The sequence below is a fragment of the Acipenser ruthenus genome, chromosome 8 (genome assembly GCF_902713425.1).
Source record: "Acipenser ruthenus chromosome 8, fAciRut3.2 maternal haplotype, whole genome shotgun sequence".
NCBI lineage: Eukaryota > Metazoa > Chordata > Actinopteri > Acipenseriformes > Acipenseridae > Acipenser > Acipenser ruthenus.
The window spans coordinates 5,261,438-5,289,052 of NC_081196.1; the positions used below are offsets into that span (position 1 = coordinate 5,261,438).

At 36.9% G+C, this 27,615-nt stretch overlaps 1 protein-coding gene across 23 annotated transcripts in view; it reads left to right on the forward strand.

The window, feature by feature from the left end:
- Positions 1 to 27,615, forward strand: part of LOC117406103 (disks large homolog 2) — a 243,615-nt gene that overhangs the window by 23,408 nt on the left and 192,592 nt on the right. For 20 of the 23 annotated variants that reach the window (XM_059028233.1, XM_059028261.1, XM_059028234.1 and 17 more), the window contains 2 exons: positions 131 to 276; positions 3,556 to 3,648. In XM_059028233.1, the coding sequence (XP_058884216.1) occupies positions 131 to 276; positions 3,556 to 3,648 (239 nt within the window). Of the gene's footprint in view, positions 1 to 130; positions 277 to 3,555; positions 3,649 to 8,262; positions 8,480 to 8,607; positions 9,734 to 24,646; positions 25,613 to 27,615 lie in introns of those variants that run through there. The other 3 variants (XM_059028252.1, XM_059028250.1, XM_059028253.1) reach the window with 3 other exon arrangements.

Below are 27,615 nucleotides of genomic sequence, written 5' to 3' on the forward strand. Positions count from 1 at the left end.
TGATTAATGTGCCATTCTTCTGTAATTCCTGTCAACGCGCCACTCCTAAGCCCAAATCCTTGATTAAAAAGACACTGTCAATGGAAATGTTCACATCTAACCATGATCTCTGTCTTGTGTATAATTACAGATATACAGGAGTTTTATGAAGTTACATTACTCAACACACGCAAAAGCTGTGAACAGAAGACTGAAGAAGTCAATCATGTAGCTGATAAATGGGAGAGGACTAACTCCCCCACCGCAGTCCTGCAGCATCATCACAGAGGCCAAGAGGTGATGTAACTAGAAGGCTTCTCATTTGCATAATCCTTCTAGGCTATTTAAAGGTGCAGTGCCCATGAAGCTTTAAATTAGTTCTTAAATACCGGGTGGTTACAAAGTGACGAGGCCATATTGCAGTTCTGCTTTTACTATGGGAAACTTTTATAATGGTACACTTGCATAAGTTTTGTTGCTTTGCAATGAGTGGCATCTCTGTGGCAGCTTACTGACTCTCCAGCCAACCTGTGTTTTAAGTGTTACTTTGTTGTCCTTGCTCACCCATAGGCAATTTCAAAAAAGGTATCAAAACATGACCTGTACTGATGGCTTAGGTATTGGCAGGCTGTAAAGAGATTTGTTAGTAGACAAGATGTGTTTTCGGATGACTGCAGAAAGGGCTACACTATGGAAGAAATCCTATTTTAGTATAAAACTGAGACTGATTGTGAGACTCCTGAACCTATAACTTTGCTAGCCGTCTCCTGGCTTTGTGTGATAACACTGTATTTGCAGTCGAGTTTAAAATGTGAATTTACTTTTACAGATTGAAGAGCCAGCATGCGAGATATTGTTTGCTGCACCGTGAATATCTTTGCTGTGACAGTTAAATCAGCTCCAGCACTGTTGTGATGTATTGACATTACAATTTGACATTACAATTTGAGGAACCGCTTGAAGAGAACACATATGCCTTGAGAGGCAGGTTTGAGTTATGGGAATGGTATGTGCAGAATATCTAACAGCTGACAGGTGATCATTGTGTGACACTGGATCTTCCTCAGCAGGACAAAAGCCTCTCTTAAACTGTATTGATTTCCCCAAATGTGCGCTGTATGATTTGAGAGTCACTGGAGAGGAGAAGGGGAGAAATTAAATGAGATGACTGTGCCTGCAGTGTCAACAAAGTTGTGTTGCTAGTGATGTCATAGTGATGCAGTAATTCACAGACATCTTAAGAAAAATATGAATTGTGAGATCAGTTGAAACATATATTGGGTTTGTAGAAATGGCATGCCAGTTCATCATTTGATGACAATCTTTAAAATCATTCAATGAATGGTAGCAGCACAAGCTACATGAGTGTCTCTAGCCAGAGAACATTTAAAAGGGACTTATATAATAAAATTAGTTTAGTAATAGTGATTCACATACAGATTACGCCCGTAAAGTTATTAAAACACTTCTAAATTAAATTGGGTGCCATACAGAATTGTCCTTGTCATGAAACTCTCTGACTCTTCAGAGTTTTACTAGCATTAGCAGGGCCACAGACCCCTTGTAGTCAAGTTTTGCAGGTCTTTCCTTTGATAGACACAGAGGTTGGTAGCAAACATGAGGAACAAAGCTGGTTCTCAAAGGACTGTGCGCTCTCATTAAGTGGTATGATATTAATAATAAAAAAACATGTCTCATTTATTGCAAAGTTATCTTTTCACCACAATTTCAGTTGTTTTTGGGCCATTCAGATTTGCAGGGGCTGTTTGGTTTCATCGGTGTACATGCACTAGTGTGAAATAATCCACTTTGGTAGTGCAACAACCACTAGTCAGTTTGACAGTAGACTCCATTCAAGCATTCTGAGCCTTTGGCTAGCAAAGTGCATGTTTTACAAGTAGAAACACATGGTTATGACTGCTCTGCTGGAAAGAGATCACCTTTTCTAACACCCTAGGTGTATGGAGGGGTCATATTGTTCTTACGAACATGCTTTTAAAGCACGCACAGTAGAGTTGTACTGTCAAATACAGTGAAGTTCCTTGGACAGTGATATGCATTGCTTACAAAAAGGTTCCCTCAGCCTTGTGTGTATCATTTTAAATATTCTTTACAGAGACTCGTTAAAAGTAAATAAGATAAGGTGGCTGTTTACGTATGTCAAGTTTCTGCACAAGGCATTCTCAAAGAGGCTTTGGCTCAAGGTGCACTTTGCATCAAATTTCATGAGCAGGGGGCTAACACACTGCATGTCTTTCAGTTTAAAAAGCTGTTCACCTAATAGCCATTTTAAAATTACTGTAACATCCAGTAAATGAAGATGAGAAAGTGCTAATGCCGTAGCACACAGTTATCTAGCTGCTTGATTCCATTCCGTTTCTAAGGCAACTTAGAATTTTATGTCAAAGAGCTATTTTGTCAATCCTCCATCTGCTGTAGTGGTAAATCCTCATTGTATAAAAAATCTCCTCGAGCTACAGAGTGGGAAACCCTTGATTATTCACAATCCGAAAGCTCTGTGCTGTGAAGAATAAGGTGTAGCAGAGAAAGGTAAACTACGCAATGATAAGCCTCAGTTCCATGCAATATAAATAGGATTTGAAGTGTATGGCCCCTGATCTGTGTAGCAACTGAATTGTCGATCTGTGGATCAACTTGGCCTCCCATGAGCACTTCCTCCTCTTTTTGATTTTTGAAAAGAAAATAAGGCACAGTAATTGTTGAGTACGTCGCCAGAGGCTTTTCAGTGATAGTTTGCATGTTCCAAGTCAGATTACATTTGAATTTCATCTTGATTTACGGAAGAGATTAAAAAAAACCAAAAAAAAAATCCACTGTGTCCTTCTTGAATTGAAGGTAGTAATCTTTTGTCCTTCTTCAATTGGAGGTCCTGGTTTTGTTTGAGGGTTCCAAATTATTATAATTTTTTTTTTAACAATGTTAATTTTAAACAAGGTCTGTTTTTGGTTATTATTTTTTAAGCCTTATTGTTATTGGGGAGGGAAAGGTACCTCTACAACTGTAATGTCAAAATCAGTCAGCTTACCTTTTTACAAAAACCTATGTGTCTTGTCATTTGTCTGCAGTGGTGTTCTCTCTAAACTGGTCCGGTGACTTCTCAACACTCTGACTCTGAGGCTCTGTACAGACATGATGAGATGTCCCAGAGACATATTATAAATAGTTAATTTAACAAAACAGGCCTGAAAACATTCCCCAGAGTTTTGTGAATAGGGCCAGTAATGAGAGTTTCATTTGGAGTTTTTTGTGGTTTAGGTTGTAAATGTTGAATCCTGGTTGATTGAACTCAAGCATGCCAGTTCTGTGTAGTAGAAGAATCAGAGCCTCCATTTCTGATACCTAGGTTGATATTGCTGTATGTGTCAGTGAAGATCTGGAATGAGCATTTTATTTCTGAAGGAAAGTAGTTTCTTAAACGTGTAGTTATGGCTTTCAGTTTCTGGTAAAAAAAAAAAAAAGATCACAGGCCAATGGGTTTGCACAATATCATGTTTTGTTGGAAGATTTTTTAGGATCATGATGCCATAAGCCTTACAGTTTTCATTTTATTTACAGCCAAGAGAAAAAAACTGTTTGGAATGCTTCCTACCTGAACTGGAGCAAAAACAGCAACCATTTCAAAACCACGATGAAGGCAGCAAACCAGAGGTAAGCAATTACTGGGGTTTGATTCTAGCTTGTTGTTTTTATCTGGTATTCTTAGCCTGGCAGATCCTAGTGAACTCTCAGGGCCCAGTATTAGGCGCATCATTGGTTTTGTAAAGGCTCAAATTAAGGGTTGTTCTATTATTATTATTATTATTTATTTCTTAGCAGACGCCCTTATCCAGGGCGACTTACAATTGTTACAAGATATCACATTATACATTATTTCACATTATGCAGATATCACATTATTTTACATACAATTACCCATTTATACAGTTGGGTTTGTACTGGAGCAATCTAGGTAAAGTACCTTGCTCAAGGGTACAACAGCAGTGTCCACCACTGGGGATTGAACCCACAAACCTCCGGTCAAGAGTCCAGAGCCCTAACCACTACTCTACACTTCTATGCATTCCACTGATTCGAATTAAAAAAAAAATGACATACTTTTAATTCGAATTAAAAGAAAAATGACATACTTTTAATTCAAATTAAAAGTATGTCATTTTACATATACATGCTGTAATCTTTTTTTTTTAACTGCAAATTGTAATATTGTTTGATGAAATGAAGGAATCTAACTAGCTACAACAATGGCCAAAAGTTTGGCATCACCTAGAATTATATAATTATATATATATATATTTTTTTCAATTTTTAGTTAAGTATATGGAAAACTACAAAGCGGTATGCAATTCAATATGTTAACATAACATTATTCAGCAGGTTTTGTTTGACTTTATGAAGCAACATTTGTTAATTCTATAGGGTGATGCAAAACCTTTGGCCATAGCTGTATTCAGTGTGTGAAGGTCTTTTCTATTTGGGAATGAGCGTTGTGGCTAAACGTTTGGCCATAGCTGTAGATTTGTGCATGAGTCAGTTTATTTTATAAGGGGATTCATTCATATAAAAAACTCAATGGTAGAATATGTAGTAATGCTGAAGAAACTTAATCAAGTTATTTGACAAATGTTTTAACAGAAGTGCAGATATGTCTAATCGCAGGCTTTATCACTGGTATTGCTTCGTTTTTAAAGTTATTAAAAGGTATGGTTCCTGATTATCTTAATACTTTTGTCAAAAAAGGTCAATACTGGCTATAGTTTACGATGTCATGATTCTGGTAGTTTGGTTGTCCCAAGGATACGGACGCGATTAGGAGAATTGGCTTTTTCTTATCGACTCCCAAAAACCTGGAACACTTTTTCACCTGGTTTAAGAATGGAATTTGATAGCCTCTCATGTTTTGGTTATAAAGAGCGTATTAGGGATTTGCTGAAAACTCCATGCCATTGCTTTTCTTTTAGTCCACATTGAAAAAAAAAAAGGTGTATTACTGCTCCTTTGTTTATTTTTTGTTACTGTCTAAGGCTGGACCACACAAATTTTAATTGTCTTGTTTTATGTATGATTGTGTCTGTGTATGACAGGACCCTCTTGTAAATGAAGCCTCAGCCTCAATGGGTTAATTTCCTGTATGTATAAATAAATACATAAATAAATATACAGAATACAATTTTAAACGTGTCATATAAAAACGAATCTGTTACTATGAACATTTTAACTGTCTGCATCTTTTAGAACCCAGAGAGACATCATCTGTTGGTTTGATAACAGTTAGTTCTTCCTGGTAACTAAAATACAACCTTGGTTTTTTAAGGGATTTATTTACTGGGGTACACCTTCTCAAAGTGCATGCATCAGCATTAGCTCTCTCATTATTTTAGTGGTTTTAGTGAAGACACAAGACAGCTAATGTATGTAGCTAGAGTCTTTTGGCAGATTCCTCAGTTTGGAGCTGAGAAATCTGGAACACTGTCATTATAGATCTTGGAACCTTGGAAGCTATTTCACTGCAAGGCAGCAGCACCACCAGTAATTGTCGTGTCTCACCCACACCAGCTGCTGTCACCTGCTTTGCTGTGCCTCTGCATTATTAGAAGTTGGTCCATATTCAATTGGAGGCATTAAGAACTATTACTGTATTTGTAACAAAGCTAAACTACAGACAAACAAACAAACAAACAAAAAAACCCACGAGTTGCAACAATGGCCATGAATGCATAGAATCAATAAAATGTCTACATGTCTGATTGACACCTTCACTCTTGGTCATTATGTAATCCCACAGGGAAATGGCAACGTGACCCTCCAGCTTGTAGGGCTGCAGTGTGTTAAAATGAATTGGCTTAATCACCAACAACTGTAAGACTTTCCTCTTGGGATTGACAGAGTAAAAGTAAAGTGTGTGGTAGTATGTTCAGACTCGACAGCCCGCTAGACAAACACAGGTATGGTGGGGTTTTTTTGGGGGGGGGGGGGCTCTGGTAAATTCTATAACCAAACGAAGGGAGAAAGGAAAGGAGATTATACTGCTCCTGGAGAAAAGCTGGAAGATGTCAGCTACAGGCTTGGGATCTGAAGATAACGTCATCTCAATTTTCCATGTCCTTGCTTTTCAGAAATCATGGTGCTGGTGTAATTCTCTATTGGACCCCACTGTAGGGTTTCACCAAGCAGGAAAAAAAAATGCTCTCTTCCATTTTGTTTTAATCCTATCAAAGAATAAAAGCGCAGTTTTCAAAACAAAGGAAAGGGAAATGAACATTTCTGCATCCCCCAAATATAAGCACCTATGACATTGCGCTATTTGAAAACATGTTCCCGTAATAACTGGCACAATGCACATCACGCAATATTATTAAAACCTTGAGGGGAAACATGGCAACCATTAATGGGTACAAATGTCAAGGAGGAGATCGGAAAAAAGTAACCTCCCTCGAGATTCGTACATTTAATGAAATGGAGAATTCAAAAGGTCAAGAGACAGGAAACACTGTCTTAATTAACGCTATACAGCTCGCAGTGATCAATATTACATCATATGTGTGACCCCTGCCATTAACTGAGACTGTATTCTGTATATTCAGTGAAGCTGGAGTTCACAATGACCTTGACAGCGGAGCTAAAACTATTTTACTCCTATGACAAGGTACCCTCAGACTTTAAAATACATCCACATTGTAATCCCCTTGCCTTAAGAACCCAGCAAGGAATGTAACATAAAACCCCCTAAAACAAAACAGATTCCCACGATTCCCTGCCCTGCACTCTCATTTCCATAGCGGCCTGGAGAACCATCCATTTCTACTGGTATCCCATAGCCAGCAGCGGGATGCACTGCATTGCCACGTGCTGGTCTTTACGATATTCATATCGTTAACTATCACTGAAAGTCAAAATAAGCAGCATACCAGTGCTGTGCTACATACCTTAGTGTCGGATTTAGTCACTTTTCCAGTATGGTTATTATAACTGCATTTTGTGAATACTTTCAAGATAATTTGTGCATTTGGCAAGACGAAAAAATTATTTTTTAATTTTTTTTGTTGTTGTTGTTGTTTTCATTTTTGCTTTTAGCGATAGTGTACTCTATTATCTATTTGTGAAAGTTTAAAAGAGAAATGCATTGATATTACTTTTAACTGTAAAATGAACCAGTGCAAGCAAGCTATCCCATTATACATTGGTTTACTATGGTCAGAGCTGCTAGTTGTGCAATTTTTAAAATGGTTAAGCTGATTAAAGACACTGTAGTGATGGTTGAAGAATTAATTATGCTGTTTCATTTTTATTTATTTTACTGTAAATTCATATCGTCAATTGATGGTTGCGTATACTCTTAAATTAATCATGTGCTGGGGTTTTAAAACACCAGTTAACGCTTGCTGGTGAATATGGTCACCAATGGTAGTGGTACATTATTATTATTATTATTATTATTATTATTATTATTATTATTATTTTTCATTGTTTTGAAAGTTTAGTGTTCCTAATCCCAGACTCATTTGCCTGGATCTTGATTGTTGCTGCATGGACGTAGCCTAAGGACACAGTGGGCATGTTAAAAATGATGGGCGCATGATTTTCTAATTAGCCAGCATGCAGGCTCCCATAGGCTCATCTGGAGGTTGGCGTCCCCTCGACAGCTCCGTAAGGGACCAGTGCTAGGACCAAAACTGCAGCAATAAGTGAACTTACAGCACTTTTTTACTACTTTATATTTGAAGAACCCAGGGCAATCTGTAACCCTTTTGAGGGAAAGCAATTTCTAAAAGAACGCAGAGAAAGGTTTGGTCCAGTATAAATGCAGCCCGTGGTTGGAAGACAATACCTCCTCTGAGACCAGGGCCTCTCTGACTGACTCTTTTTAGACAAGGTGTCTTTAGAATCCACAGTTTAAAGGATGTTAACTTTTTTTCTTTTAACTGTTGCTTGCTCTGCCTGATTAAGTCTTTTAACTTGGGTATAGATTTTTCTCCACTTCAGCAGTGACCTCATTTTAGTGAAATGGTGATTGTCAGGTACAAAGACAGTTGCACAGGGTTTGTTATATTGAATAAGTGCTTTAGCAGAGAGGGAGAGAGGGAGAGAGACTAAAAGACTTCCACAGTCCTGGGATTATATTGCATGGTGCATTGAAAAGGTGAACTGTAATGTGAGTGTCTGACAATTCCCCTTGTCCCTGTCAACAGGCCAGTTGGCAGTGTGCTTTCCTACAGTGAATAGCCTGCATTGATTTGCTAATTCTCATCAGTCAGGTTCCTCTCGATCTCTCTCTCTCTCTCTCTCTCTCTCTCTCTCTCTCTCTCTCTCTCTCTCTCTCTCTCTCTCTCTCTCTCTCTCTCTCTATTTTGCTTTGTTTAGTTTTTTTCTGGTTTTGAGTGGGACGCCTCTGGAATAGGGGGGCAGAGAACAATTTCGCCTCGATATGATTCACGTCAAAAACATCAGAGTCAAGCTCTGCACAAGCTTCACAACAAGCAAGGTAGGGGGGCTTGCAGGGTAATCCTGCTTTGGGATGCTTTAAAAAAAAAAAAAAAACTTTACATACAGTACAATAAAATGTTTCTGTTTTTTTTTTTTTTTTGAGCAGCCCTACTTCGTACTACTTTCTTCTGTATTTTTCTTGTCTCGTTGTAAGATTAATTTACTTCAGAATGGATAGACTAAAATTATTTTCCGTGCAGATTGGAAATGTAACTGTCCCAGGCTAATGGATAGGACAATGTGTTACCGACAGTAAAATAAAAGCCACATTGCTTTAGCTGGAAATAACATTTAAAATTGCTCTTATATACTGGTTAAAAAAAAATGTTTTTCTTATCAGGAAAACAATAAAAAAAATGATTGATTTAGTTTGGTAAAGCCAGATGTCTATCAACAGTTCAACAAGTAATACTCTTACTTTTAAACATTTCAGCTGAATTGCAAAGGCAGTATCATTCAGTCCCTGTTTATGGTCATTTGTGCTCAATAGCATTTTCACTGGTAGAAAAGAGATGAGCATGGGCTTTTCCTATTGGAACAGTGTTTTCTGTTTAAGGAGATACAGCACATTTAATTACGAGTATTTATTCATAGATTTATAAAAAGAGGGTAAAGAATGCTATGCAGTCTGCACAGACCTTGCTCTTTCATTCAAGCACTCTCTGTGTTATGTTAAGAGAGTCGTGTTTCTAATAAATAGCCTTTCAGCAGGAATGTAATTGTTTTGCAGAGCTGAGAGCAAAAAAAAAAAAAAAAAAAAAAAAAAAGTTGGCAAAAGAATACTTTTGAATTGGATATTGAAACTCCAAATCAGGATCTAGTATTAAGGCCGGGGTCTGAAATCTGATTCTTTACTCTTCGTGACTGCTGTAGCTTTTTCCATTTTTAGTGTATTGTTATTAATTTTTTCTTAAAAAAAAAAAAAAAAAAAAAAACCGAAGGCATTTGTAAATCAAAGGAGTTCACCTATTCAACAGTGCATTTCTTAGGCTGATGAAGCGAATAGAAGTTTGCTTTGGATGATGTCTGGTGGGCTTTAAGATCGCGTTAGAAACATGATTGCTGTTAGCACTGTGGAGGAGGACTCATGTTACTCAGAAGGGGCCCACTTCGAATAGCAGACTGTGTGAATTTCTGTTGTGCCGGCTAATTCTACTGCTTTTTTTTTATCTTGCTAATTTCACGGTGATGAATGCGTGCAGAGGTTAAGATTTTCAACAGAATGGACTGTCTTTGTATTGTCACAACCAAGGTAAGAACCAAGAGAGAGAGAGTCAGAGAGAGGGAAAGAAAGCCAGATAAAATATCCATTTCTTTTAAAGCAGTATCTCTGTTCACATTCTACATTGCCGGTGCTGAGTGCCTGTAAATTACTAATGTTTTGTCATCTGTGTCTTTTTCTGGCACAATATATTTTTCATCTTAAAGGGGTATTGTCTATTAAAGCATGTATTTTGTCTTTTGTTATTCTCAGCGCTGTAAGTGTTATTGATTAGTTAAATGGATGTTTTGAATTGTAGAAGGATTAACCCTTCTCTAGCTTTGATATTCAGTGATTGAGGAGTTGTGAAACTTCAGACAGGTGCTGTATCATTTGAAGCAGAACACTGTCCTTTGATAACCAATCACTTGAGACCATGTCCAGTTCAGGGAAAGAAAATGAATCTGTCTGAAATGATTATTCTTGAATCCTTGAATTTTACAGCACTGTATTTTATGTTTTTTGTACAGTAAAAAAAATAAAAATAATGTAAAAGATAGCAATTAAAATGAAGTTATATGCTGCCTGTGTATAATTTAGAGCTGGTGACATTTTAATATTTTGTAATATTCCATATCAGTACATCCGTAAGGATTAGACATCAAAAGAAGAACGTTCATTTCAAGAACTGAATAGTGCTTTATGAAAGGTTTCTAAACTTACTATACATAATGCACAGGAAGCATGACCACTCCTTTTCCTGATGTCTCTTCTGTGTTTCATGTGGGGGAAAAAAGCTTTAGTTACTGCTACAGAGAGCATGGTGCTCTCCAACTAACTGTTGTACTTTACTATTCAGCAGAAGAACACAAATGTTTTTGATACCAGGGAAGCTTTTATACTGGGAGCTTAAGCAGATGGCTCCTTAACAGTTCATAAGATTTGCATCTAGCATTCAGTTGCATTGGGAATATTATTTTTCATGTTACCAAAAATAAGTATAGGTCCAATTCACACTAAATGCTTTTAATTATTGCTAGGAGTTAATTGAGTAATAAGCACTTTATAGATGTACATGTAGTTAATTAATGACCATGATATTAACCCTCACTGTACACAGTAGGCGTATTCATCTTCATTTAAAAAAATAATAACTATTTTTGATTTAAACCATTTCTATATTGCACACAGTGAATCTCATCTGAAAAAGATATATAATAATGTTTTATATCGATATGTGTTTTTTTTTTTTTTTTTTTAGAAAGTATGACAATAAATTGAAACAAAAAACAGAATAATGGGGCCACAGACTAAAAGAAACAGCCCTGGGTATCTTCAGAGAGGAGTCTAACACACTGGGCACCAGGACTATCTCCTGTGCTGAAGGCACGCTTCAGTGTAATGCAGTGGGGATTGCTTCCCGGATCAATCATTATGAGATTATGACGTTGTGTTTGGAATGCATAAACTGAGGGTGGTGTGTTCCGGGATTTTCAGACGAGAGGATGCTTCTGATTTGCAGCCTTGCTAATGGGGGATTGAGTGTTTAAAGTACCTGTAAAACTTGGCTTGTAGTACAAGTGGCCTTCGTGTTCATGGCATACTCATGCTGAAGTAGTGCAGTGCAATGCAGCCAACTTGTCCATGGCACTTTACTACCAAGTTTTGCTGCACTGTGAAATGGTATGGATATTCAGTGCAATTTAATGCTGAATCCCAAATAGAAAAGACCTTCACACAATGAATACAGCTATGGCCAAAAGTTTCGCAACACCCTATAGAATTTAACAAATGTTGCTTCATAAAGTCTAATGAAACCTTCTGAATAATGTTACGTTAACATATTGAAGTACATACCGCTTTGTAGTTTAACATATACTTAACGAAAAACAAAAAATGAAAAATGTGACATTTTGAAATCTAAAATCGAATACTGTACTACTATTATGGCTTCCGATAGACTTTTGCGATAACATGTTGTAGTTTCTTTGATTACATTATGGTTTATATTATTTGGTTTTGATTTGGGGTTAGGTGAAGTGAGGCTTGACAGGGTCGGGCTCCTTATCAACATTGTTGGGAGAGGTTTCTAATGTTTAACTTGTGGGGCCGTGACAATAATGCAGGGAAGCTGAACATGAAGCGCTGTTTGACTGCTGATGCATTACAGAAGAATTCCTCTGGCTCACCACAAATGTTCCTCATCCTTCATATTCAGCTAGATGAGTTTTACATTTTGACTGCTGGTGGCCTTGTTGTTTTTGGCTGCTTGGACTTTAGACTGCCAAGTTTCCTATCAATCATTGTGATGTTTTGGTGGGAACTGGGCGAAAACTCCCAGAACTATTTTCCAAGTCTCTTTCCAACTATTTTCCAAGTCTCTGAACGGACGCTATTGGGACCGGGAGGCTGAATGTATAGGTAAAGAGTTTCCCCAGTCGCTGATTTGACTCCAAGCCTGGCCGGTAGTTGGCAGGGTATTAACCTGTCTACCAACGTTTAGTTGGTCCTTGTAACTTCTTGTTTTTTGGCACCAAATCAGGGATCACAGCATTTCTACACTCGTGACACTTAATACACTCTTTTAGGAGGGTTTTAGTTTTAAGAGCCACTTGGTTGGGGTAGGGTATGTCACAGTTATCTTTACATATTCTTCTTGCTGTTTACATTGTATTGCGTCAGCACATCCTGGTGACTTTCTTTAAAAGCTTAACCCTTTCAGTCCTGGATTTTTTTTTGTCAAGCTTAAGAAGGAACTCCTTTATTGAGTATACATGAGAACAGACTGGGACCTAGGAGTCCTGTGAGGTTCCAACGTGATTTCCGACGGTATATGTTAGCATACAGCGCTAAGATAAGACGGGACCTTGAGGTCCCACCAGGACTGAGAGGGTTAAAGCACCCTCTTTAGTGCTCAAACATGGATTCTCCTTATGTATAGCTGTCACAGCTGAGTGTAACAATCACCCTGTCCTCCTGCAACACTCTGCCCTCAGTGGATGTCAGTAATGCCACATTTTTTCTATTTCTTACAAATGTATTTCTTACATCTACTAGGTGCAGAAAGTGGTAAGTGATTTAGCTTCTGGCGAAACAGAAAACGATATGAACTTAATCGAATGAAGAAGAAAAGCAAATAGTTAAGATGACTGTGACATTCAACCTGATCTCAGTGGAGCTCTCATAAATAATCCCATCCAATCCCCAACTAAATCTTTGTACAACAAAGTGTAACCATTAACCTGTCCCCTCTTCCTCTAATGTACTTCTAGTTTATAGATGATGGGGGGGGGGGGGGGGGGGGGATGTGAAGACAGTAACAGAAAAAGGGATTCAAAACATCAATAATACATTAGTTAGGTAACTAGAATATTTCCCACCTGTCCCAAGTTGCTCTTTATGCTTAAAGTATTCCCTGCTGTACTTTTCAAGGTACTGCATGACATGTTTTTCTAATTACCACCAACAGATTCCAAAATGTTTCTTTCAAGATCACAACATGATCTAATCACATACACGTATATATTTTACTATATGTATATCATACCCTGATAAGCATTCGCTTGATACTTGCGTGTCATTTCCGTTCATGTAGTTCTGTTAGGTAAAGCAGGACGTCTTAAGACAGGGAAACCAGGAGCCGTGGTGCACCTACTCGACAGCTTTGCAGTCATTTTGAAGGGACAACTTTGAGTTGCTAAAACTCTTGTCTTACAGGGATTTTCGGAACAAAGGGAGGCCAGAGAGAGTTTCTGATTGCCTAGTCATATCAGAGCTTAGACACTGTTTCAAGTGGAGGTGTCAAGCACTGTCTCCTGTGTCGGCTAGACTTTGAGTAGATTACATTGATTAATTGGTGAAAACCAGTGTCTTCGAATCTGCAGACTCAAACTAATTACTGAGAATACCAATCTGTCTGCAATATGATCTACAAGTATATCACAGTTGCTAAGGATACCAGCATAGTTATCATTACACCTTCACAGGATGAAAGAGCACATTTTTAGGGAGTGTTGATATTCAGTCTGAGAAGCTGTTGTTAAATTCACATTCCTTAAATATACATGTTTTGCAGAAGGTGCCTGCCAGTTCTAGGATTATCTCAGAAGCCTTTTACCACTGAAACCTTAAGCTCATTCATTCTGATGAATGGATCATTATTTCATTTAATGCCTGTAATGCATCAACTGCATTCTATTTTATGAGAATTACAACACATATCTCCCTAAATCACTGCATCAAGTAAACAGATTCCTTATCTAAGTAGATACAAATGTAAAAGACTGACATCATGTTTGCTCCAGGTAAGAAATGCAGGCAAATGCCCTTATAAAAGTTTACCACAGTATTTTTGCACTGTATTTTTATAGTTTTGCCATGCTTTTCCCCTGGTTAAACTATGCATTTACCGTAGTTTACCCTGGTTTGCCATGTTTGTTTATTAACTTGCTTACCAGACTTCGCTTTTCTTTACAATGCTTACCAGTGCTTTACTATGCTTTATTACATTTTGCAATTCTTTTACTTTTACAAGGCATTTGAATTTGACTAATGTCAGTCGCTACTGAACTTTCTGTGGTGCAAGAAATGCTGTCATTGGACTCTAAAGTAGTGGAAATGTGTGATATATAGTGGTGAGTCATGGTACACACAGTTTAAAGCTGATGGGCCTGTCTGGATGTGGCGCCAGGGCTCTGTGCCAATGGGTGAAAGGCACTGGTGGTTCAGTTACGGTTTGGCCCTTCTTCTGTTGGCACAGACCTTGATCCATATAAACTCAGTGATGTTTTGGATAATGCAGCATGGTAATGCACTTGGTCATATTGCATGCAATTAGTTCTATGAAAATAAAGTCAGTGTACTGCAAACAACATTTATACAAGGGCTGTACCAGTCAGGCATGTTATACGCGGGTTATCCTGTTTCTTACTTTATCTGGTTCCAAAGAGGCAAGACCTTTAATGTTGCTATGCTGTTGAAGAAATAGCAACTATTAAAATAGCCTAATCATTTCAATCTTCAAAGGCTATTACAATATATATGTTTTGCATAGTTGTGTGTTATTGTTTTTATATACAAGTGCTGGACTTACGACCTGCACAGACCTTTCTTTTCCTGATTCTCAGTCATGTGGAAAATATGTGATTGCTTTGCTGCTATTAGTAAATGAAAAAAGGTCAGCAGCATCCATTTCCTAGGAATGATTCTGGAAATGACTGGAATATAATACGTGTTTATCTCAGTTTAAGTGCCGTTCAAGATATGCCATTGGAAACTGCTCCTCATGGTGTACTGGTGTCTGGCTGCCGACACTTCATCTTTATGGCATTAATGATTACACTGCAGAGGCTAAAGGTTTTAAATTGTCATTGTGATTTAATGACACACGGGTATGAATGAAACCTGTCAAATTCAAGAATGTATTGGTGGTGTTGACCAGTTAACATTTAACAATATTTGGGGGAAAAAAATAATACAAATATTAATGATAATAAAAAAAAACAGAGATTGCACTGGGATGTAAGATTCATTAACCAACAGTGTTGTTTTCATGTATAATTGCAGTCTGGTTTCAATGAACTGTCTTGCAGGAAGCCACTGAGCATTTGTATGTGTGTGTGTGTGTGATGTGATTCTGTGTAGATCAAGGAAGGAGCGCAGTAGATGTTTATTAAATAATGATGATGCACTTTACATTCATCTCCTGTCCAAGTCATGCAACACATTGATACCTTGCTGAGTTTGTAAAGTTGGAAGGAAGCTGCTTTTAACTCTTCAAAGTCAATACAATGTGTAAAAAAACAGCATCGATAGAGGAAGGAATGTTGTCAGTTTAGATCAAATATACTGGTCATAACTGTTCACTGTGAATTTTTTTAACAGGCACAGCTTATAGGATATACATGAATAAAGAATTAGTAATGCTGCATGGCATAGTTAGGACATTTAAAACAAGAAGATAAGAACATTTCAAATCTGTCAGTGTAACTCTCTGCTATGTGTTATATTTAATAGTGCTTATGGAAAGGACATTGTTACTCAAGCAGTGGCATTTTTCGGGTGCCGTTATCGTCTGATAACAGAATGGTTTGGGTGCTGTTATGCACTCGTAAAGAATGGTAATAATGCATGTGACTGGTCAAACTGCTCTTATAATGCCATGATATCATGTAATAGCTTAAAGGTGAACTGAATTGTGGGAGACTCAATCCTTCCGTTGTTGGATCACTAGTCCTCTATAACAGAAACACTTGTGTGAATACTGTAGCAGTAGAGTTAAGCCAAGCAGGTTTCACCCATCTATCAATGCCCTACTTTACTGAGACAGGTTACTGGTAACCACTATTATTCCACATATGGTAGCCAGCAAGAAGAGAGGATTTAGACTTATCCCACTAGGTGGGTTGCCATTATTGGTAATAATTACAGTACCCACTCCAAGTAGACCCAGGTCATTACCACCTTAACTTATTTATAGCGATTTCCATTATCACCAGCGCAGTACTTGTTTAGTAACTGTTTCACCGCACACACTTTATAAAATGTTATACTGTGCATGGAGCAAAGATTTTATTTCAGCATTAAAATAGAAATGGATTGCCATATTGAAGCTTTGCTAGTTTTGGTGAATTTAAGTACTGCGAAGATGTTTTATTGTTTTATTTTATTATTTTCTGAGTAAGGTGTGCTGCTTTTTTGCTTTATCAATTTTGTTGGCAGCAAAAGACAGACTTCTTCAGGAGCTATACAGTAAAGGTTGTTTTTTGGAGCCACGTATAACCATGTACAAAATGCAGTCCTTTTAACTGAAGAAAGGTAAAAAAAAAAAAAAAAGTAATCAAAGGAGGGATGGATTGCAGATTTCATCCTCTATAGGGATTTAATGATCTTAACTGCTAAATACAGATTTCCAAAAACGGTGCCCTGCTGTGTACAGTTTGCCCTCTTTACGTCTGGTAATGTGAATCATAGACTCTTTGCACAGCATGTGTGAGTTCTGATATACCTGCACAACTAGGTGCTGCTGTAAATGCTGTTTTATAGGGCTGCTGTTAGAAATCCTAATCAGTAATTGATATACAGAATATGTAGCATGTTACAGAACGTGTATCTGTTTCATAGAATTGTATGAAAGATAAAAGGTTTATATTACAGTAAGTTGGTTACTTGTCATACTTTAAGGTGATTCTTGTTATTACACTGTAGTTATTCCATTCTGAATCATGGGTGGACCTATTGCCTTTTTAAATATGAAGACATCTTCCAGGATTCTGGCTGTAAGTTTAAAAACATAACACACACCCAGAACAATAAACAGGATAATGTGAATGTTAAAAATATCTTTCGGATGACATTTTTTTTTATATTGCCAAGTGGTTTGTTTGTTGCTTGGAAACCGTTTCCCAGCTCTTTCTTTGGGGAATGTATTGGGCTTCCTATGAAGAGCTAGTTATAATTGTGTTATAATTGTGTTTCATAATCTAATGTACTTGATAAAAGTTTAAAAAAATCTTTCCTTTTGTGTATTTAAAAACATTGATATTTAATTTGCTCTTTTATCTCCTTGCAATTCTACCAAGGCAAAGCACATTGAGCATAATTATGTTAATAAGCCATTAGTGTGTGCAGCCCCCAGGTTACAATACTTTTGATTGGGAGGGCTTGACAAAGTTACATTTGCAAGCATGCGTGTAGTTTTAGGGCTGTGGATGTTAATTGACAATTGGCATATTCTTGCCTGACAGATGCATTTCGCAACAGATACAGTGCGACACCAGTTTTCCCTTAATCTCCGAGTCTTGTCAAGTTGTTGTTAATCATTACGGGGTAATTGTCAGTAAGAGAGTAAGAAATAGGCTCGTGACTAGAAAACAGGTGCTTGAGGAATTGTTGCTTCACAATAAGATGACGTTTGTTAGAGCTGTAGAGAAAAAATTATTTCGAGGCTCTGAGGAGCTCTAGTCCCCACTCAGATCACAAGTATATATCTTGTGCTGTTTTTTGTAGGCAATCAGTAAACTGTTTGGCAAGACAATCTTCAAAAAGGTTTAGTACTCTGTGGACTTCCAAATGTCAGACTGAATTACAATAAGAGGATTCATTTATGTCATACAAAGGAAACAAAAAATGTCAGGAACTGGGAATTGCTTGATATATACAGAAATTAGAAATTCATGGAGGGACCCTAAGCACGTCCTTGATTTATCCCTCCTCTCAAAGATGCAGTGTCCCACAATCAAGTCTTGAGTACATTATTCTGTTGTTAGACTTACTTGCACTCCTTTTGGTTAGTTTCAGCTGCTAGCTACTTTGTCACTGTTGGTAAAGTAGATATGCTCCTAAAATAATTGTCTTTTTTTTCCTCTTTCCAGGGCCATTAACAATGCAGGTTTTTAGTTTTGTTCCAACCAGGATTTAAATATGCTTTTTTCTTTCTTTTTAAATAATTTAAATAATGTGTTTCCAGTGTACACAAAACACAACTCACACCTGGGAGGTTGTGATATTTACCAGATTGTCAGTCTCCTGCGGGGCCATAGATTGGATATTGATCGAGACAGGAAGAGCTGTGAGCTTGGACAAAGTGGATTTGATATTCAATTTCTTTCTTCTCTCTCTCTCTCTCTCTCTCTCTCTCTCTCTCTCTCTCTCTCTCTCTCTCTCTCTCTCTCTCTATAAATACAGGCATCGATATGAAAATTGTATATTGATATCGTTCATGTATATCGAAGTCTTCCAAAACACAGAAAAATATAATAAAACAATTGCAATATGAAACATGTATACATATATACGTTAACATATATTTAACATATAGAAAAGCAATAACTTACTTTGCTTCTCAATATGCTTGTTAAAAAACAAGGTCTTGTTATATTGTTTTACTATTCCATGCATCATCAACCACCTCAAAAAACGAAATATGTATATACGAAATATATATAGGCTATATATAGGTTAAAGAAAAGGGCTTGTAACCAGAAGGTCCCCGGTTCAAATCCCACCTCAACCACTGACTCATTGTGTGACCCTGAGCAAGTCACTTAACCTCCTTGTGCTCCGTCTTTCGGGTGAGACGTAGTTGTAAGTGACTCTGCAGCTGATGCATAGTTCACACACCCTAGTCTCTGTAAGTCGCCTTGGATAAAGGCGTCTGCAAAATAAACAAATAATAATAATAATTTAATCTTCTCTGCATATAAATACCCGAGACATCTAAAAGTATTAAGTACAGTGTCATGCTGAATGTTGCATTATTTTGAGATGTGTTTTGATGTTTTAAAAGTACATCTAATATATAATACCTAAAGTTCACATTTTAAAAATACATTAATAACAGTGTAAGTAATCATGGAAAAAATGCAATGAACCACACTGACGCATGCGCATATCTCACAGTAATCCCAATAGTGCTTAATGCAGCATGCAAATAGCATTCGGTACTTTGCGAGCACGTTCTGAATGGAAGAAAAAAAAAAATATACATATATATACATATATCAAATTATTTAAGCCAATGTTCCTGTTATGTTTTTTTGTGTTAAGTTTGTTTTTATGTGTGTATCCCTGAAAAAGAAAAACGCCAATCAATGGAATGAAATGGTTAAATAATACTTTATGTGTGATGTTTGCCTACCAGACTAACAATGGTTGGTATGTATAGGGTTTGTTGTAGCTTAATATAAAATAAACTTGATATTACTGCGTTTGTATTTTTAGCAGTATTAGCAATAAAAAGTATGTCTCCTCGAGCGTGATTTTTTTTTATCCCACGATATCACAATATGGAAATTATTATCGATATTAATATCATATCGAAATATTGATATTGGTGCCCACCGCTAATGTATATATATATATATTGCAATGCAGTCATATAACAGACTATCGAATTCAAATTGAAAAAAAGTACAGGTATTGGAAAGTTCATATGAATACAAAAACCACATTACACCACAAAAAAGACATTTCATCAATGAAGAGCAACCAGGCGAATCCCTGGGCTAAAATCTCTGAAGAGTTGAGAAAACTGAATCTGTTTAGCTTAGAATGGAGAAGTGTTAGTGGCGACTTCAATGACCATAAAAGGAGTTGTCAAAGTTCCCCAAGCCAATATTTTAAGTATAGCATATAAACCAGCACCAGAGGACATAGCTGGAAATTGCGTGGAGAGACTAAGGACGGAGGTCAGGAGACCAGAGAGTAGTGAGTGTATGGAATGGCTTACCAAGGCACATGTTTATGCTGAATCAGCTCTTCTTTTAAGAACCAACTAGAAAGAGCTGGGATCATTCAGCTACTAGTAACTAGACAAGCATTGATGGGCAGGATGGTCCCCATGGTTTGTAACTTTGCATTGTGTTCTTGTGTTAACCAAGTTCAGCACAGCATGAGGTGTAGGGGTAAACACTTCACTGTTAAAACAGAACAGCATTTAAAAAACCATTATGCCTATACTCTTTATATATGTATGTATTATTATGTATAATACTGAAATGGATGTTAATATCACTGCAGTCTTTGCTATTTTTAAACCTGTTTACTGTAAGATTATCTCATATCCCCCATTCTCATAGCAGCTAAACCCCTGTATATTTCTCACTTTATCTAGGAGAGAACACAGTTACGTATTGGGTCTGGTCTTTGTTGATTAAGAGTCTTGGTAGTGGTGCAAAAAAAAAAAAAATATATATATATATATATATATATATATATATATATATATATATATATATATATATATATATATATATAGTTTGAGAAAAAAGAAAACTGCTGTGTACCAAAATGATCAATAAGAAAAAAGAAAAAAGAGAAAAGGATATTTCAGGTACTTAAAAAGGTAGAATAATTGATTACAAATCAATTATCAGGACGTTTCGGACTACAAGTCCTTCATCGACTGAATGCAAAAACTTCTCATGTATCAGTCTTTGCCATTCTGCATTAATTCATCTGTCCCAATACTTGTTGGAGGTATTTACCAACATTCACTAGGATTAGGGACTAGGTCCACTGCCTGCCAGAAAAAACAATTGATCCATTCACTTAACATAAGTGCATACTTGTAGTATTGATTGCAAATGATAGTCTTACAAGGGTGCCTTCAGTTTCATGTCCCTACTTGTACTGATTTCTAAAACATAATGGACGTGTCAGACTAAAGCATTTACTGTCAGTACCTCCTGCTGTCCACACTGCATCATACCGATGCAGTGACAGCAGGATAACCTCACACCGTGGACCTTTAAATGGTTCTGCTTCTGAGGTGGATGCCTTTTCTTTGTAGTGTCTGAGGTTGCACAAGTTAGCAAATACACCAGTTCTAACTTCTATCATTACTGCTTTGAATTCCTGTAACCATGGCAATAGCACTGTATCATTTTCTTTCATAATGATAGAAGAAAGGTGGGCCGTGATAATGTTATTTATAATTATACCTAAAAAGGTCAGAATGTGGTGCTTGAAGATATGCCCACTATTGATATGCTTGGTGGTGTGCTATAATGATGTGTGTTTTTTTTTTTAAGATGTGACATTGGTAAAATACAGGTTTAAATAAATAAAATAAATATTTCTTTTATGAATTTATTTTAAAATTTAAATTAATATGTGTTTAAGAAAATAATGTATTTGCTTTGTGGCTGAGATATGGTTTTATTATTCATACTTAACATTGTGTGTAAGACAGTAAGATCCAGTTTAGATGAAAATAAAAGATTGCTGGAATAAAATATGTTATACTATTATTGCTGCAGTAGGCATTTTACTTTTTTTTTTAATGAAATGTCTAAAAATGAGCTCATTCAGCCCACATGACGCTGCTGTTGCCAGGCAGACTGTATCCTAGCAACCTGAGCAGCTACTGTCTGTAAAAGTTAGATCAGGGGCATTCTTGAGTGAAAATAATAGGTACATCTACTGACATTTATTGGGTTGCACCGTGCTATTATCTGCCTGGAAAGAATGAAGGCGCTAATTCTGGCACTGCAGCCAAAGATTGTGCTGAAAAAGTTATTTAAAGTGATCCGGGAAGATAGGAAACACCACAGCAAGTTTAAAAATGAATGTGTACTGCATATAATTGTATTTGAATTGGTTCATGGAGCATCTGTCTCTTTACAGATGCACTGATAGAATTTGAAATGATTTGCCTTCTAGATTCCACTGTCTGCAACTCACTTCCCAGAATAAAACAGTAATGTGGCTCCTAATCACATCAACCTGCAGTACTGCCTGTGTTTTCTTTCCTGTTCCTGAACCTGACGTCACAGCCCCTGGTACAAGTGGTACTATCGGTATCTTCTAGCCTTTTTGTAAATGTGTTTACTATCAGACCTAAATGGCAACATTTAAATTCAGTTACCTAAAAACAAGAAAAAAGAATGCATATTTAATAAACGTATGGCTAAATAAACCCTTTGTCACATGCAGTAAACGGTGCTGCATGTGTAGTATGATAAGGGTAATGCTATTTTCCATTAGTAAAGTCAAACATGAAACTCAACTACCTGCACTCAGGGCATATAAAGACGTTGATTAAAGACTTCTCATCAAAGCATTTTTCTAAATAAGGTACATGTGTTAAGGGTAACTGATACTGTAATTTGGGGCATTTTAGGTTTGGTTCTTTGGTTATTTTAAAGTCGCTATAAGGATGAAAATGTTATCCTGGAGCGAACTTCATGAGCTACCCTGCATACCCTAAAGAGATTACCAATGTCCTTCCATGTACAGCATTGGAAAAATCGCTAATGTATGAATATATTAGCTGTTCAGTGAAGGTGTCTTTACATTTTCACTGCGATGTCACCCCCACCCCCCACCTCTTTGGATCATGTATGAATAAAGGATTCAATTACCCATAACCATCTTCCCTAAAATAAGTTGTATGAAAGATGCTGAACAGTGAAGAACAGGAACCGTTCATACCGTATTAAAAAACACAGTGGGGTAGCATTCATGTAGAGATGGTGATGTCTGGAACTTGGAGTTTCATTTGGAGCCGCAGCTCATGCAGTGTAGAGTAGCACATGGCTAATTAACAACTGTCTGTTGGTTTGATTGACTTTCTGGCCGGAGGTGGGGCATGTGACTGGCACTCTCTATTATGGGCACCAGGAAGCTGCTTGTATTGTTATTAAGAGGGCTGAACTAACTCTCAGTTTTCAATGCACAGGATGTCTATTGAGGTTCATATTGATCCTTGGCTCCTCAGAGCATGTACACATAGGCCTTCATCATATCCAAAGACAAGGCCTGAAATAATGTAAAACTGATAGTCAAGCAGTAAAGCATTTCGGCTAATGCCTCCATCAGTGTAACTGAATTAAGTAAAATTTAAAAATGATTTTTCACATACAATTTACAGGTTAATTTCCTTGAAAAACAGTTTAAAATGTCTGTACAGTATGTGATGCCAGTACTGAAGGTGTTAACATACATAACCCATTGGGTGGTATGAAAAGATGATGGGATGGGAAGCAGTAGAATATGATTACTATATGAAGACTTAATCACTCATGGGGTTATTTGTGTCTTATCATGCATTACATCTCCACGTTTAACAGTTTCCCATCATTTAGTGCATCTTGGTGTCTTTTTTCCGAGTGTTCAGTAATGGGATTCAGTTGTGCAGTATGGAAAGCAGAAATACAGCTCTGGTAGACAAGGACTACTGAACTACTAGCAATTTCGACTCCTGTGGACTTTTTTCTGTCTTTTGTAATTGTAAAAATAACCAGAGGGATATTTAATTAGAGTGTCAGTGGATTCTCCCTTGGCAATTTAATATTCCTTCCTCCTTGTGTTCACCTGGTAACTATGCTGCTACCTTCAGCTCAGAAACGTAATTTTATTTAGCTGAGATCCCGTTCAGATAATCTCCGAACCTTCTGATGCACAGCACACAAGCTGATTTATTGCACCTCCTTTCTTAGATGAATCTTTAACGTGCATGTTTTCATTTGAAAGGAGGACCCAGTCCTCTCTATTTCATTGCAAAACAGAGAAAAAAATAAATCATAGTCATCTTTGCACACAAAAATAAATCTGAGAACAATATGTAAAGCAGAGCCTTTAACAAGGATTAGTTGTTAAAAAAATACTGTTGTTCCATCTGTGCTAATGAAATATGTGCTCCAAATATAGTACATCTGTAAGAAGGTATTCCACATTCTAATGCTGCTGCGGAAACTTGACAGTCGAAGCATTACAATAATACTTGGCAACTTCTGATGATGAGCAACGAGATTTGAGGACCACCGACATTAGACATAAAGCCAGAGAAATTATTGCACTAGAATGCTTTGTCTCAGAAGGGTTCCATTCTAAATAATTCATTAGAAATCATTATAGTTTTGCGATTGGAGGATTGTACCCTACAAATCAGATAAGAATGCTTTTTTTTCCACAGCAGCAGTTTATGGTGGCATACTAACTATACAATCTCTTTGTAGTATGATCTTTATGCCTACCATATATATTCTATAGATGCAAAGATTCTAAAAGCCTTGTTTGTTTCATTTCAATATAAAATAAATGCATACATTGTGCCAGTTTGATTTGCTGTTTCCTTAAAATACGGTTGTAGCTGGAGAGGTATGTTGGTACCATAATGTATAAATAGTAATAGTCTTGCTGCCAGTCAAGGGTTGGGAATATAAATATGTTTTTAAAATGCTTTTGGCTTTAAAAAAAAAAAAAAAAATAAATAAATAATAATAATAATTAAGTGAGCCTTAAACTACAGTATCTGAATGCATTTCCTGTATTTGGATTTGCTAAAAAGAATCGTATTCTGTGTTGCAGTCATTACTTTCCTGCTGTAGTATTTAGATTGACATTGTCTACGGTCCACTATGAGAAAAATACGCTCTGAGTACCATAGAAATGGGGTTTTCACGGGTGTATTAAGCATTTAGCTGAAAAAAATACAAAACAGAAATTGAATATAAAAGTTCTGTTGCTTATTTCTTAAGAGGTTGTCAGTATTCTTTTTTTCTGTCCCAAACTGAACTTGTTCTGATAGCAGATGCAATCTCTTGAACCATGACTCTGAAGCTTACCACTGGTAGTTAATATTATTTGGTGACACAAACCTGAAATCTGTAAATAATATTCATAAACTACCACTAAATGATATAAAGGCATTTATAAGCCATAGTATCAATTTTCATTGATGAAGTGTTACCATTTGATTAAAAAAAAGCATCTATTGGGATCAGCTCTATTAATAATAGCTGTGGATATGTTACATGCATAATTTCTCTAGCGTAGAATAAAATGCAGTCGATAGGAAAGTAAAGTTCTGGCATCCCCATATTTGGCAATATACTGTAGCTTCCTCACAGCCTACAGCTGATTAAGATATTAGGAGAATATTACATCATGTTTAAAGGCATATTCCATTTTTTAAGTGGCATTTAAGAACATTCTCCTCTTCTGGAACTTCCAGCACATCTCCTTTATTCCTACACGTTTCCAGTGTGTTTTATTCATGGTTCATGGAATCCTGCACGCCCTGATTATGCAGAGTAACAATTTCAATGTTAATTCCTCACTTCTCTTTTTATGACTGAAATGACTACACAGCAAAGGGTGAAGAGATTCTGTTCTTGCCGTTGCTGAACTCTCTGCCTGTTGAAGGCGTTACGTGAAAATGCTCAATATACTGTAGCAATAAAAAGATCTGCAGCATTAACTCATTGCCTGTAAAGCATGTCTCTTTCTAAAAAGTCACGAAAACAGAGATCAATACAATAACAAACTGCCACAGAGAATGCTTGCCTCTGCCTTTGGAAGCACATGCTCAGGGATATAATTTGTTTATGATCGGTGCTTTACAAAGAAGCTCGACAGTGGTCCTTATGCTCCTTGTTTATTGCAATGTTTATTGCATGTTACTGTGCACTGAGGACTAATGTGAAGGTAAGGAGACACAACCGATTATCTGCATAGAGGGCTACGTGTGAACAAGCTGTGGGAAAGTCTAATGTCTACCTTTTGTTTAAAGGAACAGTTTAGCAATGATACTGTACAGCACAGTACAGGTGGTTATGCTGTGTGCTTCGGTTATGTGCTTGTTGTCTGCAGATTGAGCACATGGTGGATTGCATGTCGATTGATCTTGTATATGCTACTTAAAAAAATATTAATAATCATGGTGACCAATTGAGATGCATATAATCAGGAATTGTTTTGAATGCATAGCCCTGAATAATATTTGTAGATTTAGCCCGTAATTAAATAAATATCATGTGTTGATTTTAATTAAAAGGGAATGCATTTCTGGATTTTGTCAGGCAAGGCATAGCAGAGAAATAGTGTATCTAGCCTTTTTCTTTTTTTTACGAGATAAAACAGCCTGCTTACCGTCAGTATCTGCCTCTTGGTAGTATGAAGCAGCTGCTCACTCTCTCTCTCCGTGCTTTTTAACATTCATTTTCTCAGGTTAATCAAGCACACAACTTCAAACCAAGTTAACGCTTTTATCCCCTTGACAGGATCAGGCTTTGCATTTTCAGCAGGAATCTCTGACACTGAGAGACGGATTTACAGACTAGCAATTGGATTCTGCTTATATAACTTGTGTGGACAACATTTTTCTCTCAGCCCAGCGCAAAAGGCAATATTTTAGATTTAGACCGAAAGGCACTGCTGAAAAAGAACGCTTATTCATGGCACAATGTCTTTTTTTCAGTAGATACCAAAGCGCACACTTCTTCTGTAATTGCTTTCAATAGCAGGCTTGTTTAGGAGCGTTTAAGTAATGAAAGGTGACTGTGTGGATTGAGATAGGCAGTGATTTGATGTCATGTTGTAGTGCATCTGTGATGGAAAACCCATGTTCTGTATTCATTAAGACATTCATTGTGATTATACGGGGTTGAACTCCTCTTTAATTATTTTATAGTATTATGATTTTAATGTATTCATAGCTGTGTTTTTGTCCCCTCTCTCTCTCTCTCTCTCTCTCTCTCTCTCTCTCTCTCTCTCTCTATGCAGCAAAGAAGTATGTTACAAAAAGTGATAACAGTAGTTGTACAGCTATAACCAAAAGTTTAGCATCACATATCATTTTAGGATTGAGACACAATTAAAAAACAATAACTATATGAACATCATTTAGATATTTTGTTTAACATCATATAATCATAGAAACTACAAAATGAGATTGCAAAAGTCTAACGGAAGCCATAATAGTAGTACAGTATTTCACGTTAGATTTCAGTTTTTTGTTAGCTATGTGGAAATCAACATCTATAGGGTGATGCAAAACGTTTGGCCATAGCTGTATATGCACTGTGGATTGAGGGGGCATGATAGAGCAGTTGCTGTAATGTTTTAATCTCCCACACACACACTTTGTTTCAGCTTTGGTACAGTGATTATATGAATCCTTTGCTTTCTTGTTTTCTTTTATTTAACATTATTAAACTGGGCAGTTCAATCTGCAGAAATCTGCAACGGAATCCATGCTGTCCTGATAAGAGCTGAATTTACTGTTTTAGACCCCTAATAACATGTGTTTCCATCAATACCGTTCAGGTGGTAGCAGCATGTGTAAAGGACACATGCCAGTTACCCGTTGGTTAATAGAGGGGATCATATCTTACGGAATCGGATGTAAGTGCAAAGTGGAAGCACATGGCAAAACAGGAGTGCCCTGACAAACTACAGCGAACAGTGGTGAATACGACAGTAGAGAATGAGGGTCACTTTTCTGTAAGAATTCAGTCAGGTGAGACAGCTATTTACATCAAAGTGAAACTGTTCAAAGCTTTTCACACAAGGTCTCTCTTTCTGATAAATTGGCAGCAACTTCAGAGTTTTCTTGTATTTCTTGTTGGCAGTCATCAGGTTTGGAGAGGGGCTTAAGTTTGCAGAGGTGGGGTGAGTCAGTGCTCCAGATAAAAAAAAAAAATTCTGTC